The following is a 20,208-nucleotide window of genomic DNA, read 5'->3' as shown; positions in this document are numbered from 1 at the left end:
GGTTGCCTGGAACCACACCAAAGGGGGAAAAAAAAAAAACTAGATTAATTTTGTATAACTGTTTAAAAGTCATTCTCTATATTGTATCTTCACTTTGCATTTATAAAGCAATTTTAGCTATGCAAATGTAAACTGAGCAAATTGAATTGCAAATGCCATGAAACTTAGCTGAACCCATGATGCTATTGGCCCCATACCAGTCACCAGTCCTTATTTATGTTGCTAACACCCAGGGGTGTCTTCAGTTGTCTGATTAAGCTTCTGTTGGTGATTGGTTCTAATGCTTTGGATTAATCCAGCCCCCCAGCCCTCCCCCCAAACTGGGATTCTGCATGTCCAAAAGCTGAAGTCCCTTGATCCCAATTGGTTTTTGATTGATCAATAAAGAGCCAACGGCCAATGGTTGGGCAGATAGACTAAGGCAGGACTTTGGATTTGCATGGGCAAGGAACTGGAGAAAGCAGTGGAGAATTGCTAGGACTGGGAGGAAGATGGATCAGATTTAGAAACGAAGAAGGAAAATCACTCAAAATATAGGTGAGAAGGAATACCCAGAAGCACCTTGGACAGCAAAGACCAGGGAACTAAGACAAGAAAGGAGCCAAGACAACAAAGATAAAATATAGAATTAGAGGGCATTAAGTCAGGATTACAGGAGGGAAATGTTTGCTAGCTGCAGGGAAGATTAGAACTGCCCAAACTTTGAGCTAGTCAAGACATTTAAAATTAACTGGTGTGTGTGTGTGTGTGTGTGTGTGTGTGTGTGTGTGTTTCATTCGCGAATCCAAAGGGCTGACATCACAACCCTTTGGAAGCCAAAGCAATGTAGCTAAACTTGCGCTACAAGCTTCTCTTTTGTTTCCATTGATTTCCCAGTAGCAAGTCTATCAAACAGACTCACTTCAAACAAATATCTTACTCAATAACTGGGAAACGATGCCACTGAATCTTTAAAATCCATGAGCCCTTTTTTTTAGGGTAAAGGAAGTGTGAGCCGACCTTTATTCAGTAGCCACATCAAACCAAGATTGCGGTTCTGTGAACACCTTGTGTTCCCATTTGAATTTGAGCTCTTCTGTGAGATCACCGCGGCCCATTTTGCGGAGATGGCGCGCCAGGAGACGAATTTTGTCAGTGGAAGTCGGGAGTGATCTTTTCCAGAAGCAAAGGAGTTCGTGGATCTGCTCTGTTGGATCATCGGGATGCTTAAGTTTGATGAGCTGGACTGTGCTGCGGCGCAGTGGGAGGGATGCAGCGAGGACCTCAGCACCTTCTTCAGCGAGTTCCTCAGCCAGCCAGTGGAGCAAGTTATCCCAAAGGGCCACTGTCAGGGCATACATCAGATTAGGTAGTTTCAGTAAAGTCAGGATTCTTGCTTAGGCACGTGCTGATCTAACTCTCACTAGCTCACTTAAAATCTACCTGCTCTCAGGTTTAGCCTATGAGAAAGAAAGCTATGAGACCACCCATAGGCTGCTGAAACTGCCAAGACCAAAGACCAAAGATCATCTGAGGGTACCAGCTTCTTCAGAGGCTTAGTGATGTGAATGACCTTAAGAACCAGAGGGCTTCTTAAAATGATGTTAAAGCCCCATTCACACAGCGAGATAGTAGTGTAAGGAGGGCACCCGGTATTTTTAATGAGCTGATGTTGGAGTCCTGACTACTCTTGAATGGCACTATGTTACAGGATGTAGTATAGGTACAAAAATATATTTCTCTTTATTAACATTAATGCAACAGATAAATACAAAATCTTGTCAATTTTCACCGGAATATAACCATACAAATATTCACAAAAAACAGAGTACCCAATGTCCATTCTACAGAAGGTCCTTTGCACTAACATTTCCACTAACCTCTGCACCAGTTAGATCAGCAAGCACCTTGACTGTGTGCAGTAACGCTCAACATAGCCCTCACCAAGCCTGGAAACCACCTGACTATCTCTTATACTTCTGGTTCCATTTTCTTAGTTTCTGGTTTTGGAGTGTGATTCAGACCATCATTCTGATAAAGTCCCTTTACCCTACTCTCTTTTATCACAGCCCACCTTTCCCATTTTGTGATCATTCCCACATGTACAACGTTCATAAACAGCACCTGAAGCCTGTTTCTTATGAGGATTACTTAGAAAAGGGGGCTGATACATCCTTGTGTTTTTCCAGTGTTCTCCTAGCATCAGGCAATGCGCTCATGTTGTAATCCATTACACTTCATAATTCTTCCTCTCACCATGCCCTTTATCCTCCTGAAATCAGCAGGAGCCTTGCTGACTTTATCACGGACCTTGCTGGTAAATATTCACTCCTCTGTCCACAATCTCATTGGCCTGTCTCATGTTTCTCAAACAGGTTGGAAGCACTCGTCACATTTCTTTTTTTTTTCTTTTCTACTATTTTATTTTATTTTCTATTCTATCCTTTTCTTTGTCCCTCCTTCCCTCCCTCTCTCCCTTCCTTCCTTCCTTCCTTCCTTCCTTCCTTCCTTCCTTCCTTTATTGTTTGTTTTGTTTTTCTTTCTTTGCATTGCTGAAGATTAAGAGCAGATCCAGACCCCTGGTCAGCAGTCACTCTACCACATTGTAGACAACACTCTATCACTAAACTAAATCCACCCACAGCCAAGAAAATGTGGTCCTTAGTCAACCAGATTGATTCCTCCTCTGTGGCCTAAACTTCTCAACATCACTATTTTTCTCCACATCCTAAATTTCCAGTTCCTTTGCTCTCAGTGGTATATACATTGACCCATCTCTAACAGTGGGGATCCCCCACTGTCACACAACCCTGTAGAGTTCTATCTGCTTCTGTACCAGTACGGCCTAAAATGCTCTTAAGCATATAAGATCATGATGATCTTAGAACCAACTTAAAATGTGCTTCCTCTTCAACTTTGCTGATTCTAGTTTTCAAATTTTAATCCTGGATTTATGAAAAATGTATTGAATACAACCAGCTATACTATTTTCTGTCACTCATACTATTTGAAGTACTGACAAGTTCACATAGAAACCTCTTCTTTTTCTAAATTCATTTTAAAATGATCTATATCAATGACCAGAGAATCCTTTTTTCTTCCTTTAACACATAATTTCATCCATTCCTTTCACTCAACCATGTTTACTTCCCTACTTTACTCAAAGCTGTTTTGTGGGTTCTTGTCACCACCTTTACATTTAGAAGTCACTTGCTCCTTCAATTTGTCTATCCTCTTCAATTTGTTGGACTGCATCCCTGCTATCCTGTCATGCCCTGTCCCTTTGACATCTGGCCCTGGTCTTTCTTGATTACTATGCTATGTCAAGCCACAGTGCTTGCTTCCTTCATAATTTTTTCCTTAACAAATATATAGTATTTCATCTTTCCTTTGGGACTCTGTTTAACATTCAGGTAAACAATTACTCAAACCATCCTAGAAAAATTTTGATTACTACTTATAGCTACTGGTTCTTAGTCTATAGCTTCTCTGACACACAAGGATCCTGTCATTGATTTTTATTATTGTCAGGAGTCCGATTTCATGGTTTCCATGGTTTTCTTCTTTCCTTTCTTCCCTTTGTTAACTCATCTCCCCAGTGTGACATAGTGGAGGCTTGCTGAGTCAAATCTCTTGAACTTTTAAAAATTATTATTCTTTTTCTAAATATTGACTAGGCGGATTCCATGGCAGGATTCAAATTTGGAGTTCAAGAGTAGAGACCTAAATCTCTGTTCATAAGAACTACAAAAGTCCAGGTAAGTCCTGCGCTCAAAAGATGCCCTGTTACCTGGCCCGGGGCAAGGACAATCAGTCAGCAGCAGTTTCCAGACTTCCTCAGCAACAGTTTCAATCTCCAATGACTTGGTTATGGAATGTCCCTTGACATGCAGTAAGATAAAGGTCAACTACCTGGAGTCCCCTAATGTGCTTTAAATCAGGCCTCTGAGCTCACTTGGTTGTCTCTTTATCTTGGTAATGGGAGACCCCAGCATGCTGGACTTCTGCAGAATAAAACACTCTTTAAATTTACAAACAATTTGAGTCCAGGATATCATTCTTTAGCGAATTATAGACCCTTACAATATACCTTTTGTTTAATCTCTCTCTCTCTCTCTCTCTCCCTCTCTCTCTCTCGTGTGTGTATGGGGGGGAGAGGTAATGGGTGAAAATGTGGTTGTACATACGCCATATTGTGTATTTTAGGTTGGAAAGTAGTGTGGTTGGGAGCCAATTCTCTCCCACTCTGGGGCTCAGGGGTTGAACTTTGGGCTTGTATAGAAAGCTCTTTTACCTGCTAAACTATCTTGCCAACTCAAATTTTTCCATTTCTTCTGTCTCCCTCCAATGAATTCATATATTCGTGCTCACTTCTATTCTAAATGTAGCACATACCACATTTGCCATAATTTCATCTTTAGCTTTGTTTTTCTGAGTTCTGCTGTAGAATCTGAAATATTCATCTCTTTATATAGATAAATGTATCTATATAGCTATAGAACAGACAACTGAGGTATTATATTTATAAAATTAAAACCATCACCTTTGGCTTTTCCTTCTTTCCAACTGCTCAGTCTTCCATCTATTTGTGTTTTTATGTGGTACTTTGGTTGAGTAAGCCAAAACACTGGCTGTTATTTAAATTTCTCAAAGCCTATTTCACAAATGTTGTGCCTAACTACCTCAAGTTAACAGGTCTCCATATTTCTTCTGTTTTCCAGAATGTTGACTTACTATTACTCATTCTTGCTATAATTTGAATCTTGGATATTGTCCCCAAAATGTCCACAACTCTTGGCCTATCATGATATTTGGAGGTAGTAGAACGTTTAGGATGTAGAGCCTGGTGAGAAAAAGTTAGGTCTCTAGGCCTTTCTTGTTGGGGGAGCAGTATAACTTTGAGGTCTTCCCATTTTTCTTCTCTGTCTTTTCCTGAAGGGATGAGTTGAACAGGACTCCTTTGCCACCATGTTGTTACTCTTCTGCCAGAAAGTCATGTCAAACTGAGGCAAAATATATTTTCTTATTTTAAATATTTTTACATGTATTTATTTTGTTTTATGTGTACTGGTATTTTACCTGTGTGAATGTATAAGTACTATGTACACACAGTGCCGACAGAAGCAAAAAAGAAGGCATCAGATTCCCTGTAACTAGAGTTACCATAATGTGGGTGTTGGAGGCCAAACCAAGCTCTTTTGCAGGAGTAAAAAATGCTCTTTACAACTGAACCATTCTCCAGGTTCCTTCTGGAACTTTTAAATTGATTTCCTCAGTGATTTTGTCAGTGTTAGAAGACTGACTACTACAGTGCTCTATCTTCTTCCTGAAGTGTTGGCAGAATTAGGATTCTCATTTATGATTTTGCTGTCCACTTTGGCTCATTTTTATATTTGACACAACTAATGAAAGTTTTGTGTTTGATCTTATCTTATTAATCCCTTTTTATAAACATATTGAAGGCTACTTCTCTCATTTAGGCTTCCTAATTTGACATTTTAAACACTTAATCATTTTTATTGTCACTCCCTAGGGGAGCCTGTGTAGGAATGTTGTGAACTTACTGGAGCAGAGTGCAGAATGTTACTTCCAGGTGGCCTTCTAGAAAGAATTGCATAAACTCTAATAAGTGAGAGTAAGAACACAGAGGGAATACACTGGTATGTCCATGAGTCTCTGTGGGGAAGTCAAAGACATGGGAGGAATGTTCTTGGTTCCTTTTACATGACCAAAGATGATAATATATAGCACTTATAAGACATAAGGTAGTTCCTCACTGCACTTGAATTTGCTTAAGCTACCTGTAAACATCACCTCATGCTTTGTTTACTTAATGATAAAAATAAAAACTGCTTTGTTTGTACTAGTCCTGTGCACAGAAGTCTAGAAATCCCCAGTGTGATCCTACTCAGATCTTTGGAATGTATCCATCAATCTTCCAGACTTAGTCTTGCTGGTCATGGGACAGATCAACAAGTCAAGTCTAATCCCATCTATGATCATGCTTCCATTTGAAGCTTTGGTGGTACCTGGGACTTCCTAACACACATCAAGGAGGAGGAGTGGACAATCTGATGGAGGAGTGGACAAGCAGCTGTTATGCTTTTAGTTGAACATCAGATTCTTTAAAAGTTAATTTTCTGCAATTTCACCAACTCTACTTGTATGAACTTCACTTGCTCTCTTTTTAAAAAGAAGCTTTTTGATAAGATATATAGTAGTGAATTCTACTTCTATACTCTACCCAATGCAGTTCAGAAGTGCCTGCTTTCTGCAATAACCCATAAGGACTGTTAATCAGGATTCTTTTCCATTCATGGTGGACCCAATAAAGTATAGAGAATAACCTGATGTCTTTGAAGACTATAAATTATAGGATTAATAGATTTAACATCATTAAATGACATATTTAAAAGCTAAAATACAATGAAAGTGTCAAATTCTATCTGGAAATCTGCATCTTTGTTAGGTAGCTACCTATTTCTTTATATGCAACATAACAAATTATGAATAATCACAACCAAATATTTTCCCCCAGTTTTCAGAGTCCAAAGTGCCCAGCATTACACAATGGAACCCACTGTTTTGTTTCAAATGAATACACACCTCAATTTCACATCTACAGACATCTAAAGTTGGCCTTCACTAATGATACTAGATACTGCCAACTGAAAGTTAGAGTTAGAGTTGAACAGTTTTACAATAGTTCAAAACAATATTTACCAACTTGAGAAATTTCTTGCCATTTGAACAAAATACTTTCTTAAGCTCACATCTCTATGAGTTTCAATGTATGTCCTATATGTACATTTGCAAATGCAATTTCAGATTATATATACATCAATTCACAAAGAAGTGCATTGGTAGACTTTCAAGCAATGATAGTGTCACTTTCTAATTTTTTTATATAAAAGAACTATGACATATATAAACCATAAAACAATAAAAAGCAGTATGACAAGGACAGAGCCAAGAGTCCTTACCTAGGGGGTCTGTAGAAACTCTCTTGGTGCTCTGTGGACGGTTAATCACTTTTTCATGCTGTTCAGAGAAAGGGAAGCAGAATAAGAGGAGAAAATTACTGCTGATGAACAAGATACAGTCTCTATCCAAAACTCACCATGTTTATAAGATTCCATTTGCATATTCTGCAAATTTAGACTTAGTGTGTATGTGAACGTTCAGCAGTTGTCTTCCTGTGATAGGGCAATGGACAGCTGCCCAAATGTTTCAGGAAATTCACACTTAGTATTACATATTTAAATATTTCCATAGAAGCCACATGGACTCCAAACAAATTTAAAATTGAAGATCATTAAAATTAAAGTTCATATAAATACTTGAATATTCATAGAATCTACATGGGCTAGGCACTGGACCATAATATTCAAGTCATGACTTGGTACCTAGCAGAGAATCAAACCATGGTTTCAGTGAATGAGAAAATGAATGAATGAATGAATGAATGAATGAATGAATGAATGATGGATATAAAGGCTACAAAAAACCAGTTAAATTGTTGTGTAAGTTTAAAACAAGTATTTTCCTAGAATTAATCACGTAGTTAGTCATTAATTTGTGAAACTACCTGAAGAACAGTTTGTACACAGTTAATATGGAAGAGTGAAAAACAGCACAGGACATGAAGCAAAAATATCCTTGTTTGAACAACTAATTATAGGATGAGACACAGGGTTCCTGTGGAGGTTTTGTCACCTCAGTCTCTGTGAATATAATTTATTAAAACCCATATCACAAAATCTTGATCACAGAAGTTCATTGCAATTTCATTTGTAGTGACAAAACTTTAACTGACCAAGATGTTCTTAAACAAGTGAAAACCAGATTGAGATTATGAAAAAATGCTTACTAAAGTATAAATAAAAAATAATTGAAGGATTAAAAAATGGATAAAATTAAGACCTTCAACAGCTTCTAAATAGAAGTGCTACAGGGTGTTATGCTAACTAAATATTCTGGTTTCTTTTATGACACATACATGAAATGACAGACTTTTATTCTCAAAATGGAAAATATTATTAGTGATTGCTACAGACATTACTGTAAAGAGATCTTTGTAATAAAACAGTCCCGTACCTTGATTGTGTGATGGGTATGCTACTCATCAAGCTACTAAATGGCACAGAGCCACACACAGGCATGGATGATGTCACGTTCCTGGCTTTAACAGTATAGTGTAGTCGTGTATAGTGTGACTCTTGAGGAAAGTCAAAGAAGGCGTATGTCTGTATTAACTTTCCAATTTCATACACAGCTAAAAAATTTTCCTTTACTTTTTCTTTGTGTTCTAACACCAAGGTAGAGAGTTAGACTGCAGCACCCCAAATTAAAACACAAACAAAACCACTACCCTACAGCAATGATACAAAAATGATAAAATATTATGTGTTACTGTGACACATCCTAGGTACTTAATACAACATGGTCACCGAATCTGAAAACTTATTTTGAAGGCATGGCTTTCATGGAAGTTCTATGGAAGAATATAAAACCTACAGCAAGAAGTTTCAAGAGGAGGAAATTAAGAAATGAGTATATGTTGAAGTGTACTCTACTTTAACACTTCAACCAAAATCAATTTGGATGTATTAGCTATGTGGTAGACTCTGGAAAACCGAAATATAAATGTCAATTTATTTATCTTTTTAATTTAGCTTATTTGTAGGCTAGTGTTGTGTGTGCTTGTGAGAATGTATGCACACAAACATATTCAGGTGCTCTTTGAGGCTTTGGTGTTAGATGCCATGGAGTAAGAGTTACAGGTGTCTGTGAAGCAAACTATGTAGGTGCTGGGATCTAAACTCTGTTCTGCTTGATTAAGCAGTAAATGTCCTTAAACACTGAGCCATCATGTCAGGTCCATAAATAATACAATAGAATCTGCCCCCCCACATACATCAAAGGGTATTGCATGGATGAGGCCATGTCAAGATGTTGGGATCAAATTACTTTTGCTATACATCAGTAAATTTTTTTCTACTTCCAATTCTTCTTTGCTTAGATATTTCTCATAGTATATTTATGCATTACAACAACATTTCTAATGCTTAAATACAGAGAGATTTTTGTGCATATATGTCACATACCCTTCTCATGAAGGACTATCTTTTAATTTCTTTTCATTTTTGAGATTATGGTTAAATTTCTCTCTTCTCTGACTACCCAACAACCCCTTCTGTATACTCCTTTCCACTCTTCTCCAAATTTATGACCTTTTGTTTTATTAATAGTTATTGCATATTTGTATGTTGATATACATACATATTCTCTAAATATACCTTTCTCACTATTTATAATATAACTTGCATATATATCAACTGCTCAGTCCTGAAATTGTAAGAGATTTTTAATGCTACCTTCCTTGCCTTGTTCTCCCTTGCCTATGTCTACCCTTCCATCCACTCCCTGCATGGTTTCCACTGGTGCACACAGTTCTTGGCTGTATGCTACTTTGCTTGGAGCATTGTCTTTAAAGTTTTCTGGAGTCCAGAATTACACCCAAGCCAAAATGGACTCTGCATGTTTGCATGCAATCTTTCTTTCTAATGTCCTCAGAAGTTTGCCCACACCTTCTTTTTGCCAGAGGCAGCTCTATTTCCCTACTTTATGTTGGCTCCTTTTCCTACTCAAATGGTGCCATTCTGTTACCTCAGCTCATTACCTCTGCTCAGGGAAGACTTACTGTTGTTATTAGTAACCTTTCTGCGTGTTAGCATAGTGCATTTTGGCAGGTTGAGTAAAACTTCATCACTTTCAACTTTCATGGCACATGCAAGTTGCTGAATAAATCAAAACCCAGCTCTAAGTTTTCAAAAGTTTCTTTATTACTCTATTCTATCACAAAAGAGAATAGGAAGAATTGTATGGAAGATTTTACCTCCCTATAATCCTCTTAATTACATCAAAATAAAATATAAGTAAGTTGGATATGTACAGGTGTGACATATTTATACTACTATTTATAAAGCCCCCCTCATTAAAAAAACAGTTTAAAAGAACTGAAACCAAAATCAGCCCCTTAGGCTTGAGGGAATTGATTGCTGAGTTTGACGATTTCAGTCCCCTATACCCTCCCCCTGCCCTGCTCCCCAACCCACCCACTCTATTGTGAGGATTCCAACCATTGCTGACTATTCTTTCCATCCTGCATAAGTATAATCTTCTTACTGAATCCTTAAAGCTACTAAAAATTTAATCTGTGAATCGAGTTGCTTTTTTTTTTTTTTGCAGTTTTCAACAAACTGACATAGAGGTGTCATAGAGGCATTTGCTAAACTCTCCGGCATTATGTCCCTTAGCACCTCCTGTTTTGCCCCTTGTAGGTCGTTTCACTTTGCAAGATTGAGCCCAGAGCCATCTTGACTTTTCTGTTTATGCTAATTATCTTTGTATGTTGGCAATCACAAACTATATTACTTGTTGTAAAATAAGGATATATTTATAAATATATGATAGGTAGGTAGAAGGAAAGAAAGAAAGAAAGAAAGAAAGAAAGAAAGAAAGAAAGAAAGAAAGAAAGAAAGAAAGAAAGAGAAACATAAATACATAGATACATAGATGACAGTTATTCCACTATTTTATAGATCCTAGAGTTAATTCCTCCTAATTGTTACTCTTTTATAGCAATAAAATGAAGACAGAGAGAAACTGTAATGTATTTTAAGTGACATGGCTCAAGGCCACTCTTGGCACATAATGTATACTCAGTAGAAATCACAGTTTTGGAGAAATGGCTGTCATTTTTGCATGCATAATGGGTTTTTACAGCACTAACATTATAATATAAAATTGAGTATTCAAAATTCTGTCTCTAGTTACAATGCAAGCAAAGGCTTAGGTAGAGAGAAATACCATTTCAGTCAATGTCACTGTTGCACAGTAGTGTCACAAATAGTTACCCTACACTGTGTCTCAGGACAGCCGTGATATATTGGAGAACATGTAATTTCTGAATGCACTTTGGTCTGGAAAAAAGAAAACCCTCAGCATTTCAATGTCAGGCAGGACTTGTACTGTGCTATAGAGGAGTTTATGATGACATGCTTACTAGCCAAGTCATTATCAGCAGAGAAACATATGGGTGAGAACACAGGGAAAAGCAATGCAGAGAAAGCAAGAGCCCAGTGTGGGCTGGCTTTAGTGACATCATGCTTGGTGACATCATGCTATCCTTGCATCCTTCCTAAATGATTAAACATGGGTCACGGTCAAGAACACAGAAAAGATGATGGCGATGAAGCAAGTCCAGCATCTACCACAATTACTACTAAAAACTAATGGGAAGCTTTAAAACAAAAAATTTTGAGGAAGCTAATTCATCATCCCATACATAAATAGTTTAAATGGTTATGTAGAAAAAAACAGGAGTCCTGGAGAAATAATCTATTTCAAATTATACTTTGGGTGGTAAATTAATTTCAAGCACATCTGTGGCAATATTGATGGAATTTAGTAAATGTACAACTAAAAATTCTAAATTTATCTTATTTAGTTTCTACTACAGCCCAGTATAGGAGTCACTAGAGAAGAATATGTTTTTATTAGAATGGCGTGCTGAGATTCTCTCCTCCTTTGAGTATCTGATTAGCAATAGACCAAAAGTGTATCTAATTAGTATTTCTCAGGATATCTTTAGCATGGGAATTTATAAAAATCAATTAAAACACTATAATCCAGTTTTGTCATTTATTGTTGTGGGGGTTTGAATGAGCATAGTCTCCATAAGCTTATATATTTGAACACTTGGTCTCCATTGTGTGGCTATTTTGGGAGGAAGAAGAGATGTGGTCTAGTTGGTGGAAACATCACTAGAGACAGGCAATTAGCTACAAAGCTTCAAATGCTTTACACACAGTGTGCTCTGTCTTCCCGTGCTTAGGGAATGAGATCTGAGCTCTTGGCTGCTGCACGTGCTCTCTCTTCCTTGTGACTAGGGAGTGAGATTGGAGCTCTCGGCTGCTGCTTTAGCTGTACGCCTTCATGTCTCCCCTCCGCCCTCAGGCACACTGTAACCTTCTGACATAGCAAGCCCAGTTAAACATTTTACTTTATAAATTAAGTTGCTCATAGTGATTTATCACACCGGTAGAAAAGTAACTAATACAACTGTTTACTATATTTAGTTTGTGGAGAAGATTCTTTAATAATAGGTATCATTTGCATTTGAGTGCGTTTATTGTTGCATCGCTATGAACTATCTTATTTTATAACACATGGTCCACGTTGATTTCTTAATGCCTTTACATTACAGGCAAGTTAGAGAGAATATTAATCAAAGAATATTAATCAAATATTAATCTGTTATAAAACTAATGCTAACATAAGTTCTACTGTATTTGTAGGCTCATCATAACTGTCAGTTACATAGCTTATCATTCCAAATTTAAAACAATAGTGTGAAAAATTGCCATGCCTATTTCACAAATGTAAATTCACCAAGGCCACATGGTGAGAATAGTGCAAAACTAGACTTAAAACTCCAGTCTCTTTAAAACTCCAATTTAGGAGATAATAATGTTCCCTTATCATGACAATAGTCAATAATTTTGATTAGTAACCATGTACTAGGAGCTACTCTAAGAAGTTAAATCGTAATCTATGCAGCAAAATATAGCTCTGTGTGTATCTCATGAGCTTATTATTATGTAAACTTGACAAATGAAGAGAACATATTTAAAGAAAGAAAACAAATTTGCCCAAAATACCCATTTGTAAGAATAAATATACCATTCAAGCTAGTATCAAAATAGAAAGTCAGATCCCATACTTGTATCTGTAAGTTAAATTTTGCATATAAATTAATATGACTCTTCAAACACACCAGAAGAGGGCATCAGGCCCCATTACAGATGGTTGTAAGCCACCAGGTGGTTGCTGGGAATTGAACTCAGGACCTTTGGGAAAGCAGTCAGTGCTCTTAACTGCTTTATTCCAGCACCTCCTACACTGCATCAATCACTCATACATGCCAATGTTGCTTCCCTTGACCTCAAGGCAGTGTTAGATGGAGCAAGGGAGCCAGGTCCTGGCTAGTACTCATTGATTTATGGCCCTAAATGAAGTAGTCCATCTTTTTTTCTTTCCTCACTTAACAAGCAGGGATAATAACATCCATTTCCATGTGACACTAAAAGGAGTCATTGAATTATACCATGTTCCCTTAAAGCAATGCATAGTGTACAACGAAATGCTCAAAATATTACCAGCAATTAATTATGGATTTAATTACTACTTCTTGCCTATTTAAAAGGAAGTTCACTTATATAAACAAAAAGAAACTATCTAAAAATAAGTGCAATTAAAATAAAACAGCATTGCTTCATTCTGCTACTAGCCAAGATTTCTGAACCTGAGAGCAATTCTCAGCTAAGAAGGGAATTTTGCAAGTGTTGGAGACATTCACACCAACCACAAGATCAGAGAAAGGAACTAAAAGGAGAACAACTGACTCACTATGTGAATTTATATATTTATTATTTGAAGATAATTTATAGATTAACTTGAGAAGTAAATGAAAACCCTACCAGTAACTCCAAAGGTTGAGGTCAAGCATTGGGTAAAGTAAACATCCTTTTTATTTTTGGGACTAACATCATTCAGTGTAAACATGTATGGACAGTGTTTGTGTGTTTTGAGCTCTAGAGAAAAATTTAAAGGCATGGGAGTGATCAGTCATTAAGAGAATTCTACTCTTCTAAATCAGAGGGAGTCAGATCTAGCCGATTAAAGGTATGGCTACAGTGTCTGCTTAGCAGATGTATGAACTACGTCACTATCCGAATAGAACAGAAAATGTTATCAGCATAAGTGACTAAGTCTTCTTTTTTTTTTAAATCTTTTTTTTCCATTTTTTATTAGGTATTTAGCTCATTTACATTTCCAATGCTATACCAAAAGTCCCCCATAGCCACCCACCCCCACTCCCCTACCCACCCACTCCCCTTTTTTGGCCCTGGCGTTCCCCTGTACTGGGGCATATAAAGTTTGCCTGTCCAATGGGCCTCTCTTTCCAGTGATGGCCGCCTAGGCCATCTTTTGATACATATGCAGCTAGTGTCAAGAGCTCCGGGGTACTGGTTAGTTCATAATGTTGTTCCACCTATAGGGTTGCAGATCCCTTTAGCTTCTTGGGTACTTTCTCTAGCTCTTTCATTGGGGACCATGTGATCCATCCAATAGCCAACTGTGAGCATCCACTTCTATGTTTGCTAGGCCCAGGCATACTCTGACAAGAGACAGCTATATCAGGGTCCTTTCAGCATAATCTTGCTAGTGTATGCAATGGTGTCAGCATTTGGAAGCTGATTATGGGATGGATCCCCGGACATGGCAGTCTCTACATGGTCCATCTTTTTATCTCAGCTCCAAACTTTGTCTCTGTACCTCCTTCCAAGGGTGTTTTGTTCCCACTTCTAAGGAGGGGCATAGTGTCCACACTTCAGTCTTCATTTTTCTTGAGTTTCATGTGTTTAGGAAATTGTATCTTATATCTTGGATATCCTAGGTTTTGGGCTAATATCCACTTATCAGTGAGTACATATTGTGTGAGTTCCTTTGTGAATGTGTTACCTCACTCAGGATGATGCCCTCCAGGTCCATCCATTTGACTAGGAATTTCATAAATTCATTCTTTTTAGTAGCTGAGTAGTACTCCATTGTGTAGATGTACCACATTTTCTGTATCCATTCCTCTTTTGAGGGGCATCTGGGTTCCTTCCAGCTTCTGGCTATTATAAATAAGGCTGCTATGAACATAGTGGAGCATGTGTCCTTCTTACCAGTTGGGGCATCTTCTGGATATATGCCCAGGAGAGGTATTGCTGGATCCTCCGGTAGTACTATATCCAGTTTTCTGAGGAACCGCCAGACTGATTTCCAGAGTGGTTGTACAAGCCTGCAATCCCACCAACAATGGAGGAGTGTTCCTCTTTCTCCACATCCTCGCGAGCATCTGCTGTCACCTGAATTTTTGATCTTAGCCATTCTGACTGGTGTGAGGTGGAATCTCAGGGTTGTTTTGATTTGCATTTCCCTGATGATTAAGGATGTTGAACATTTTTTCAGGTGCTTCTCTGCCATTCGGTATTCCTCAGGTGAGAATTCTTTGTTCAGTTCTGAGCCCCATTTTTTAATGGGGTTATTTGATTTTCTGAAGTCCACCTTCTTGAGTTCTTTATATATGTTGGATATTAGTCCCCTATCTGATTTAGGATAGGTAAAGATCCTTTCCCAATCTGTTGGTGGTCTTTTTGTCTTATTGACAGTATCTTTTGCCTTGCAGAAACTTTGGAGTTTCATTAGGTCCCATTTGTCAATTCTCCATCTTACAGCACAAGCCATTGCTGTTCTGTTCAGGAATTTTTCCCCTGTGCCCATATCTTCAAGGCTTTTCCCCACTTTCTCCTCTATAAGTTTCAGTGTCTCTGGTTTTATGTGAAGTTCCTTGATCCACTTAGATTTGACCTTAGTACAAGGAGATAAGTATGGATCAATTCGCATTCTTCTACACGATAAAAAGCAGTTGTGCCAGCACCAATTGTTGAAAATGCTGTCTTTCTTCCACTGGATGGTTTTAGCTCCCTTGTCGAAGATCAAGTGACCATAGGTGTGTGGGTTCATTTCTGGGTCTTCAATTCTATTCCATTGGTCTACTTGTCTGTCTCTATACCAGTACCATGCAGTTTTTATCACAATTGCTCTGTAGTAAAACTTTAGGTCAGGCATGGTGATTCCACCAGAGGTTCTTTTATCCTTGAGAAGAGTTTTTGCTATCCTAGGTTTTTTGTTATTCCAGACAAATTTGCAAATTGCTCCTTCCAATTCGTTGAAGAATTGAGTTGGAATTTTGATGGGGATTGCATTGAATCTGTAGATTGCTTTTGGCAAGATAGCCATTTTTACAATGTTGATCCTGCCAATCCATGAGCATGGGAGATCTTTCCATCTTCTGAGATCTTCTTTAATTTCTTTCTTCAGAGACTTGAAGTTTTTATCATACAGATCTTTCACTTCCTTAGTTAGAGTCACGCCGAGATATTTTATATTATTTGTGACTATTGAAAAGGGTGTTGTTTCCCTAATTTCTTCTCAGCCTGTTTATTCTTTGTGTAGAGAAAGGCCATTGACTTGTTTGAGTTTATTTTATATCCAGCTACTTCACCGAAGCTGTTTATCAGGTTTAGGAGTTCTCTGGTGGAATTTTTAGGGTCACTTATATATACTATCATATCATATGCAAAAAGTGATATTTTGACTTCCTCTTTTCCAATTTGTATCCCCTTGATCTCCTTTTGTTGTCGAATTGCTCTGGCTAATACTTCAAGTACTATGTTGAAAAGGTAGGGAGAAAGTGGGCAGTCTTGTCTAGTCCCTGATTTTAGTGGGATTGCTTCCAGCTTCTCTCCATTTACTTTGATGTTGGCTACTGGTTTGCTGTAGATTGTTTTTATTATGTTTAGGTATGGGCCTTGAATTCCTGATCTTTCCAAAACTTTTATCATGAATGGGTGTTGGATCTTGTCAAATGCTTTTTCTGCATCTAACGAGATGATCATGTGGTTTTTGTCTTTGAGTTTGTTTATATAATGGATTACATTGATGGATTTTCATATATTAAACCATCCCTGCATCCCTGGAATAAAACCTACTTGGTCAGGATGGATGATTGCTTTAATGTTTTCTTGGATTCGGTTAGCGAGAATTTTATTAAGGATTTTTGCATCGATATTCATAAGAGAAATTGGTCTGAAGTTCTCTATCTTTGTTGGATCTTTCTGTGGTTTAGGTATCAGAGTAATAGTGGCTTCATAAAATGAGTTGGGTAGAGTACCTTCTACTTCTATCTTGTGAAATAGTTTGTGCAGAACTGGAATTAGATCTTCTTTGAAGGTCTGATAGAACTCTGCACTAAACCCGTCTGGTCCTGGGCTTTTTTTGGCTGGGAGACTATTAATAACTGCTTCTATTTCTTTAGGGGATATGGGACTGTTTAGAAGGTCAACTTGATCCTGATTCAACTTTGGTACCTGGTATCTTTCCAGAAATTTGTCCATTTCGTCCAGGTTTTCCAGTTTTGTTGAGTATAGCCTTTTGTAGAAGGATCTGATGGTGTTTTGGATTTCTTCAGGATCTGTTGTTATGTCTCCCTTTTCATTTCTGATTTTGTTGATTAGGATTTTGTCCCTTTGCCCTTTAGTGAGTCTAGCTAAGGGTTTATCTATCTTGTTGATTTTCTCAAAGAACCAACTCCTCGTTTGGTTAATTCTTTGAATAGTTCTTCTTGTTTCCACTTGGTTAATTTCACCCCTGAGTTTGATTATTTCCTGCCGTCTACTCCTCTTGGGTGAATTTGCTTCCTTTTTTTCTAGAGCTTTTAGATGTGTTGTCCAGCTGCTAGTATGTGCTCTCTCCCGTTTCCTTTTGGAGGTACTCAGAGCTATGAGTTTCCCTCTTAGAAATGCTTTCATTGTGTCCCAAAGGTTTGGGTACGTTGTGGCTTCATTTTCATTAAACTCTAAAAAGTCTTTAATTTCTTTTTTTATTCCTTCCTTGACCAAGGTATCATTGAGAAGAGTGTTGTTCAGTTTCCACGTGAATGTTGGCTTTCCATTATTTATGTTGTTATTGAAGATCAGTCTTAGGCCATGTTGGTCTGATAAGATACATGGGACAATTTCAATATTTTTGTATCTGTTGAGGCCTGTTTTGTGACCAATTATATGGTCAATTTTGGAGAAGGTCCCGTGAGGTGCTGAGAAAAAGGTATATCCTTTTGTTTTAGGATAAAATATTCTGTAGATATCTGTCAGGTCCATTTGTTTCATAACTTCTGTTAGTTTCACTGTGTCCCTGTTTAGTTTCTGTTTCCACGATCTGTCCATTGATGAAAGTGGTGTGTTGAAGTCTCCCACTATTATTGTGTGAGGTGCAATGTGTGCTTTGAGCTTTACTAAAGTGTCTTTAATGAATGTGGCTGCCCTTGCATTTGGAGCATAGATATTCAGAATTGAGAGTTCCCTTTGGAGGATTTTACCTTTGATGAGTATGAAGTGTCCCTCCTTGTCTTTTTTGATAACGTTGGGTTGGAAGTCGATTTTATCCGATATTAGAATGACTACTCCAGCTTGTTTCTTCAGACCATTTGCTTGGAAAATTGTTTTCCAGCCTTTCACTCTGAGATAGTGTCTGTCTTTTTCCCTGAGATGGGTTTCCTGTAAGCAGCAGAATGTTGGGTCCTGTTTGTGTAGCCAGTCTGTTAGTCTATGTCTTTTTATTGGGGAATTGAGTCCATTGATATTAAGAGATATTAAGGAAAGGTAATTGTTGCTTCCTGTTATTTTTGTTGTTAAAGTTGGCATTCTGTTCTTGTGGCTGTCTTCTTTTAGGTTTGTTGAGGGATTATCTTCTTGTTTTTTCTAGGGCGTGGTTCCCGTCCTTGTATTGGTTTTTTTCTGTTATTATCCTTTGAAGGGCTGGATTCATGGAGAGATAATGGGTGAATTTAGTTTTGTCGTGGAATACTTTGGTTTCTCCATCTATGGTAATTGAGAGTTTGGCTGGGTATAGTAGCCTGGGCTGGCATTTGTGTTCTCTTAGTGTCTGTATAACATCTGTCCAGGCTCTTCTGGCTTTCATAGTCTCTGGTGAAAAATCTGGTGTAATTCTGATAGGCTTGCCTTTATATGTTACTTGACCTTTTTCCCTTACTGCTTTTAGTATTCTATCTTTATTTAGTGCATTTGATGTTCTGATTATTATGTGTCGGGAGGAATTTCTTTTCTGGTCCAGTCTATTTGGAGTTCTGTAGGCTTCTTGTATGTTCATGGGTATCTCTTTCTTTAGATTTGGGAAGTTTTCTTCAATAATTTTGTTGAAGATGATTGCTGGTCCTTTGAGTTGAAAATCTTCATTCTCATCCACTCCTATTATCCGTAGGTTTGGTCTTCTCATTGTGTCCTGAATTTCCTGGATGTTTATAGTTAGGATCTTTTTGCATTTTCCATTTTCTTTGATTGTTGTGCCGATGTTCTCTATGGTGTCTTCTGCACCTGAAATTCTCTCTTCCATCTCTTGTATTCTGTTGCTGATGCTGGCATCTATGGTTCCAGATTTCTTTCCTAGGGTTTCTATCTCTAGCGTTGCCTCACTTTGGGTTTTCTTTATTGTGTCTACTTCCCTTTTTAGGTCTAGTATGGTTTTGTTCATTTCCATCACCTGTTTGGATGTGTTTTCCTGTTTTCCTATAAGGACTTCTACCTGTTTGGTTGTGTTTTCCTGTTTTTCTTTAAGGACTTGTAACTCTTTAGCAGTGTTTTCCTGTTTTTCTTTAAGGACTTGTAACTCTTTAGCAGTGTTCTCCTGTATCTCTTTAAGTGAGTTATTGAATTCCTTCTTTATGTCCTCTACCATCATCATGAGATATGCTTTTAAATCCAGGTCTACCTTTTCAGGTGTGTTAGGGTGTCCTGGACTGGGCGAAGTGGGCGTTCTGGTTTCTGATGATGGTGAGTGGTCCTGGTTTCTGTTAGTAGGATTCTTACGTTTACCTTTCGCCATCTGGCAATCTCTGGAGTTAGTTGTTATAGTTGTCTTTGTTAAGAGATTGTTCCTCTGTTGATTTTGTTACCCTCAATCAGCAGGCGTGGGAGACAAGCTCTCTCCTCTGAGTTTCAGTGGTCAGAGAAGTCTCTGCAGGCAAGCTCTCCTCTTTCGGGGAAGGTGTACAGTTATCTGGTGTTTGGACCTCCTCCTGGCTGAAGGTGAAGGCCCAAAACAGGATCTTTCCCAGAAGCTGTGTTGCTTTGGCCAGGAAGGTGGCCGGTTGTCTGGAGCCGAAGATGGCGCCGCCTCAGAAGCTCTGTGGCTCTCGCCAGGAAGGTGGTCGGCCGTCTGGAGCCGAAGATGGCGCCACCCCAGAAGCTCTGCAACTCTCGCCCGTACCAGAAACGGCTGACCTCTGTATTCCACACGGTCACCCGTGCAGCCTGCCCTCCGCGGAGTCCCAGAGCCAAGAAGGCTCCCACCGGCGCCTGTGACACAAACCTCTCAGGCCAGGCAGACCCCCGTGCTCTCACCAGGAAGGTGGCCGGCTGTCTGGAGCTGAAGATGGTGCCGCCCCAGAGGCTCTGCGACTCTCGCCCGTACCAGAAAAGGCTGGCCTCTGTATTCCACACGGTCTCCCGTGCAGCCTGCCCTCCGCGGAGTCCCGGA

The 20,208-nt window shown here is 38.5% G+C and overlaps 1 protein-coding gene across 1 annotated transcript in view; it reads right to left on the bottom strand.

The window, feature by feature from the left end:
* Window positions 1-965: 965 nt before the first annotated feature.
* The window catches only part of Dthd1 (death domain containing 1), a 76,663-nt gene continuing 57,420 nt past the window's right edge, over window positions 966-20,208 (bottom strand). The window contains exons 9-10 of the mRNA NM_001170705.2: window positions 6,963-7,020; window positions 966-1,324 (exon numbers count right to left, since the gene is read on the bottom strand). Coding sequence (NP_001164176.2) covers window positions 1,002-1,324; window positions 6,963-7,020 — 381 coding nt within the window. The 3' untranslated portion in view covers window positions 966-1,001. The remainder of the gene's footprint in view (window positions 1,325-6,962; window positions 7,021-20,208) is intronic.

This window comes from Mus musculus, chromosome 5 (genome assembly GCF_000001635.26).
Source record: "Mus musculus strain C57BL/6J chromosome 5, GRCm38.p6 C57BL/6J".
NCBI classification, from domain to species: Eukaryota; Metazoa; Chordata; class Mammalia; order Rodentia; family Muridae; genus Mus; species Mus musculus.
The sequence above is the reverse complement of the archived record's forward strand: the minus strand, read 5'-3'. Positions and strand labels throughout refer to the sequence as shown.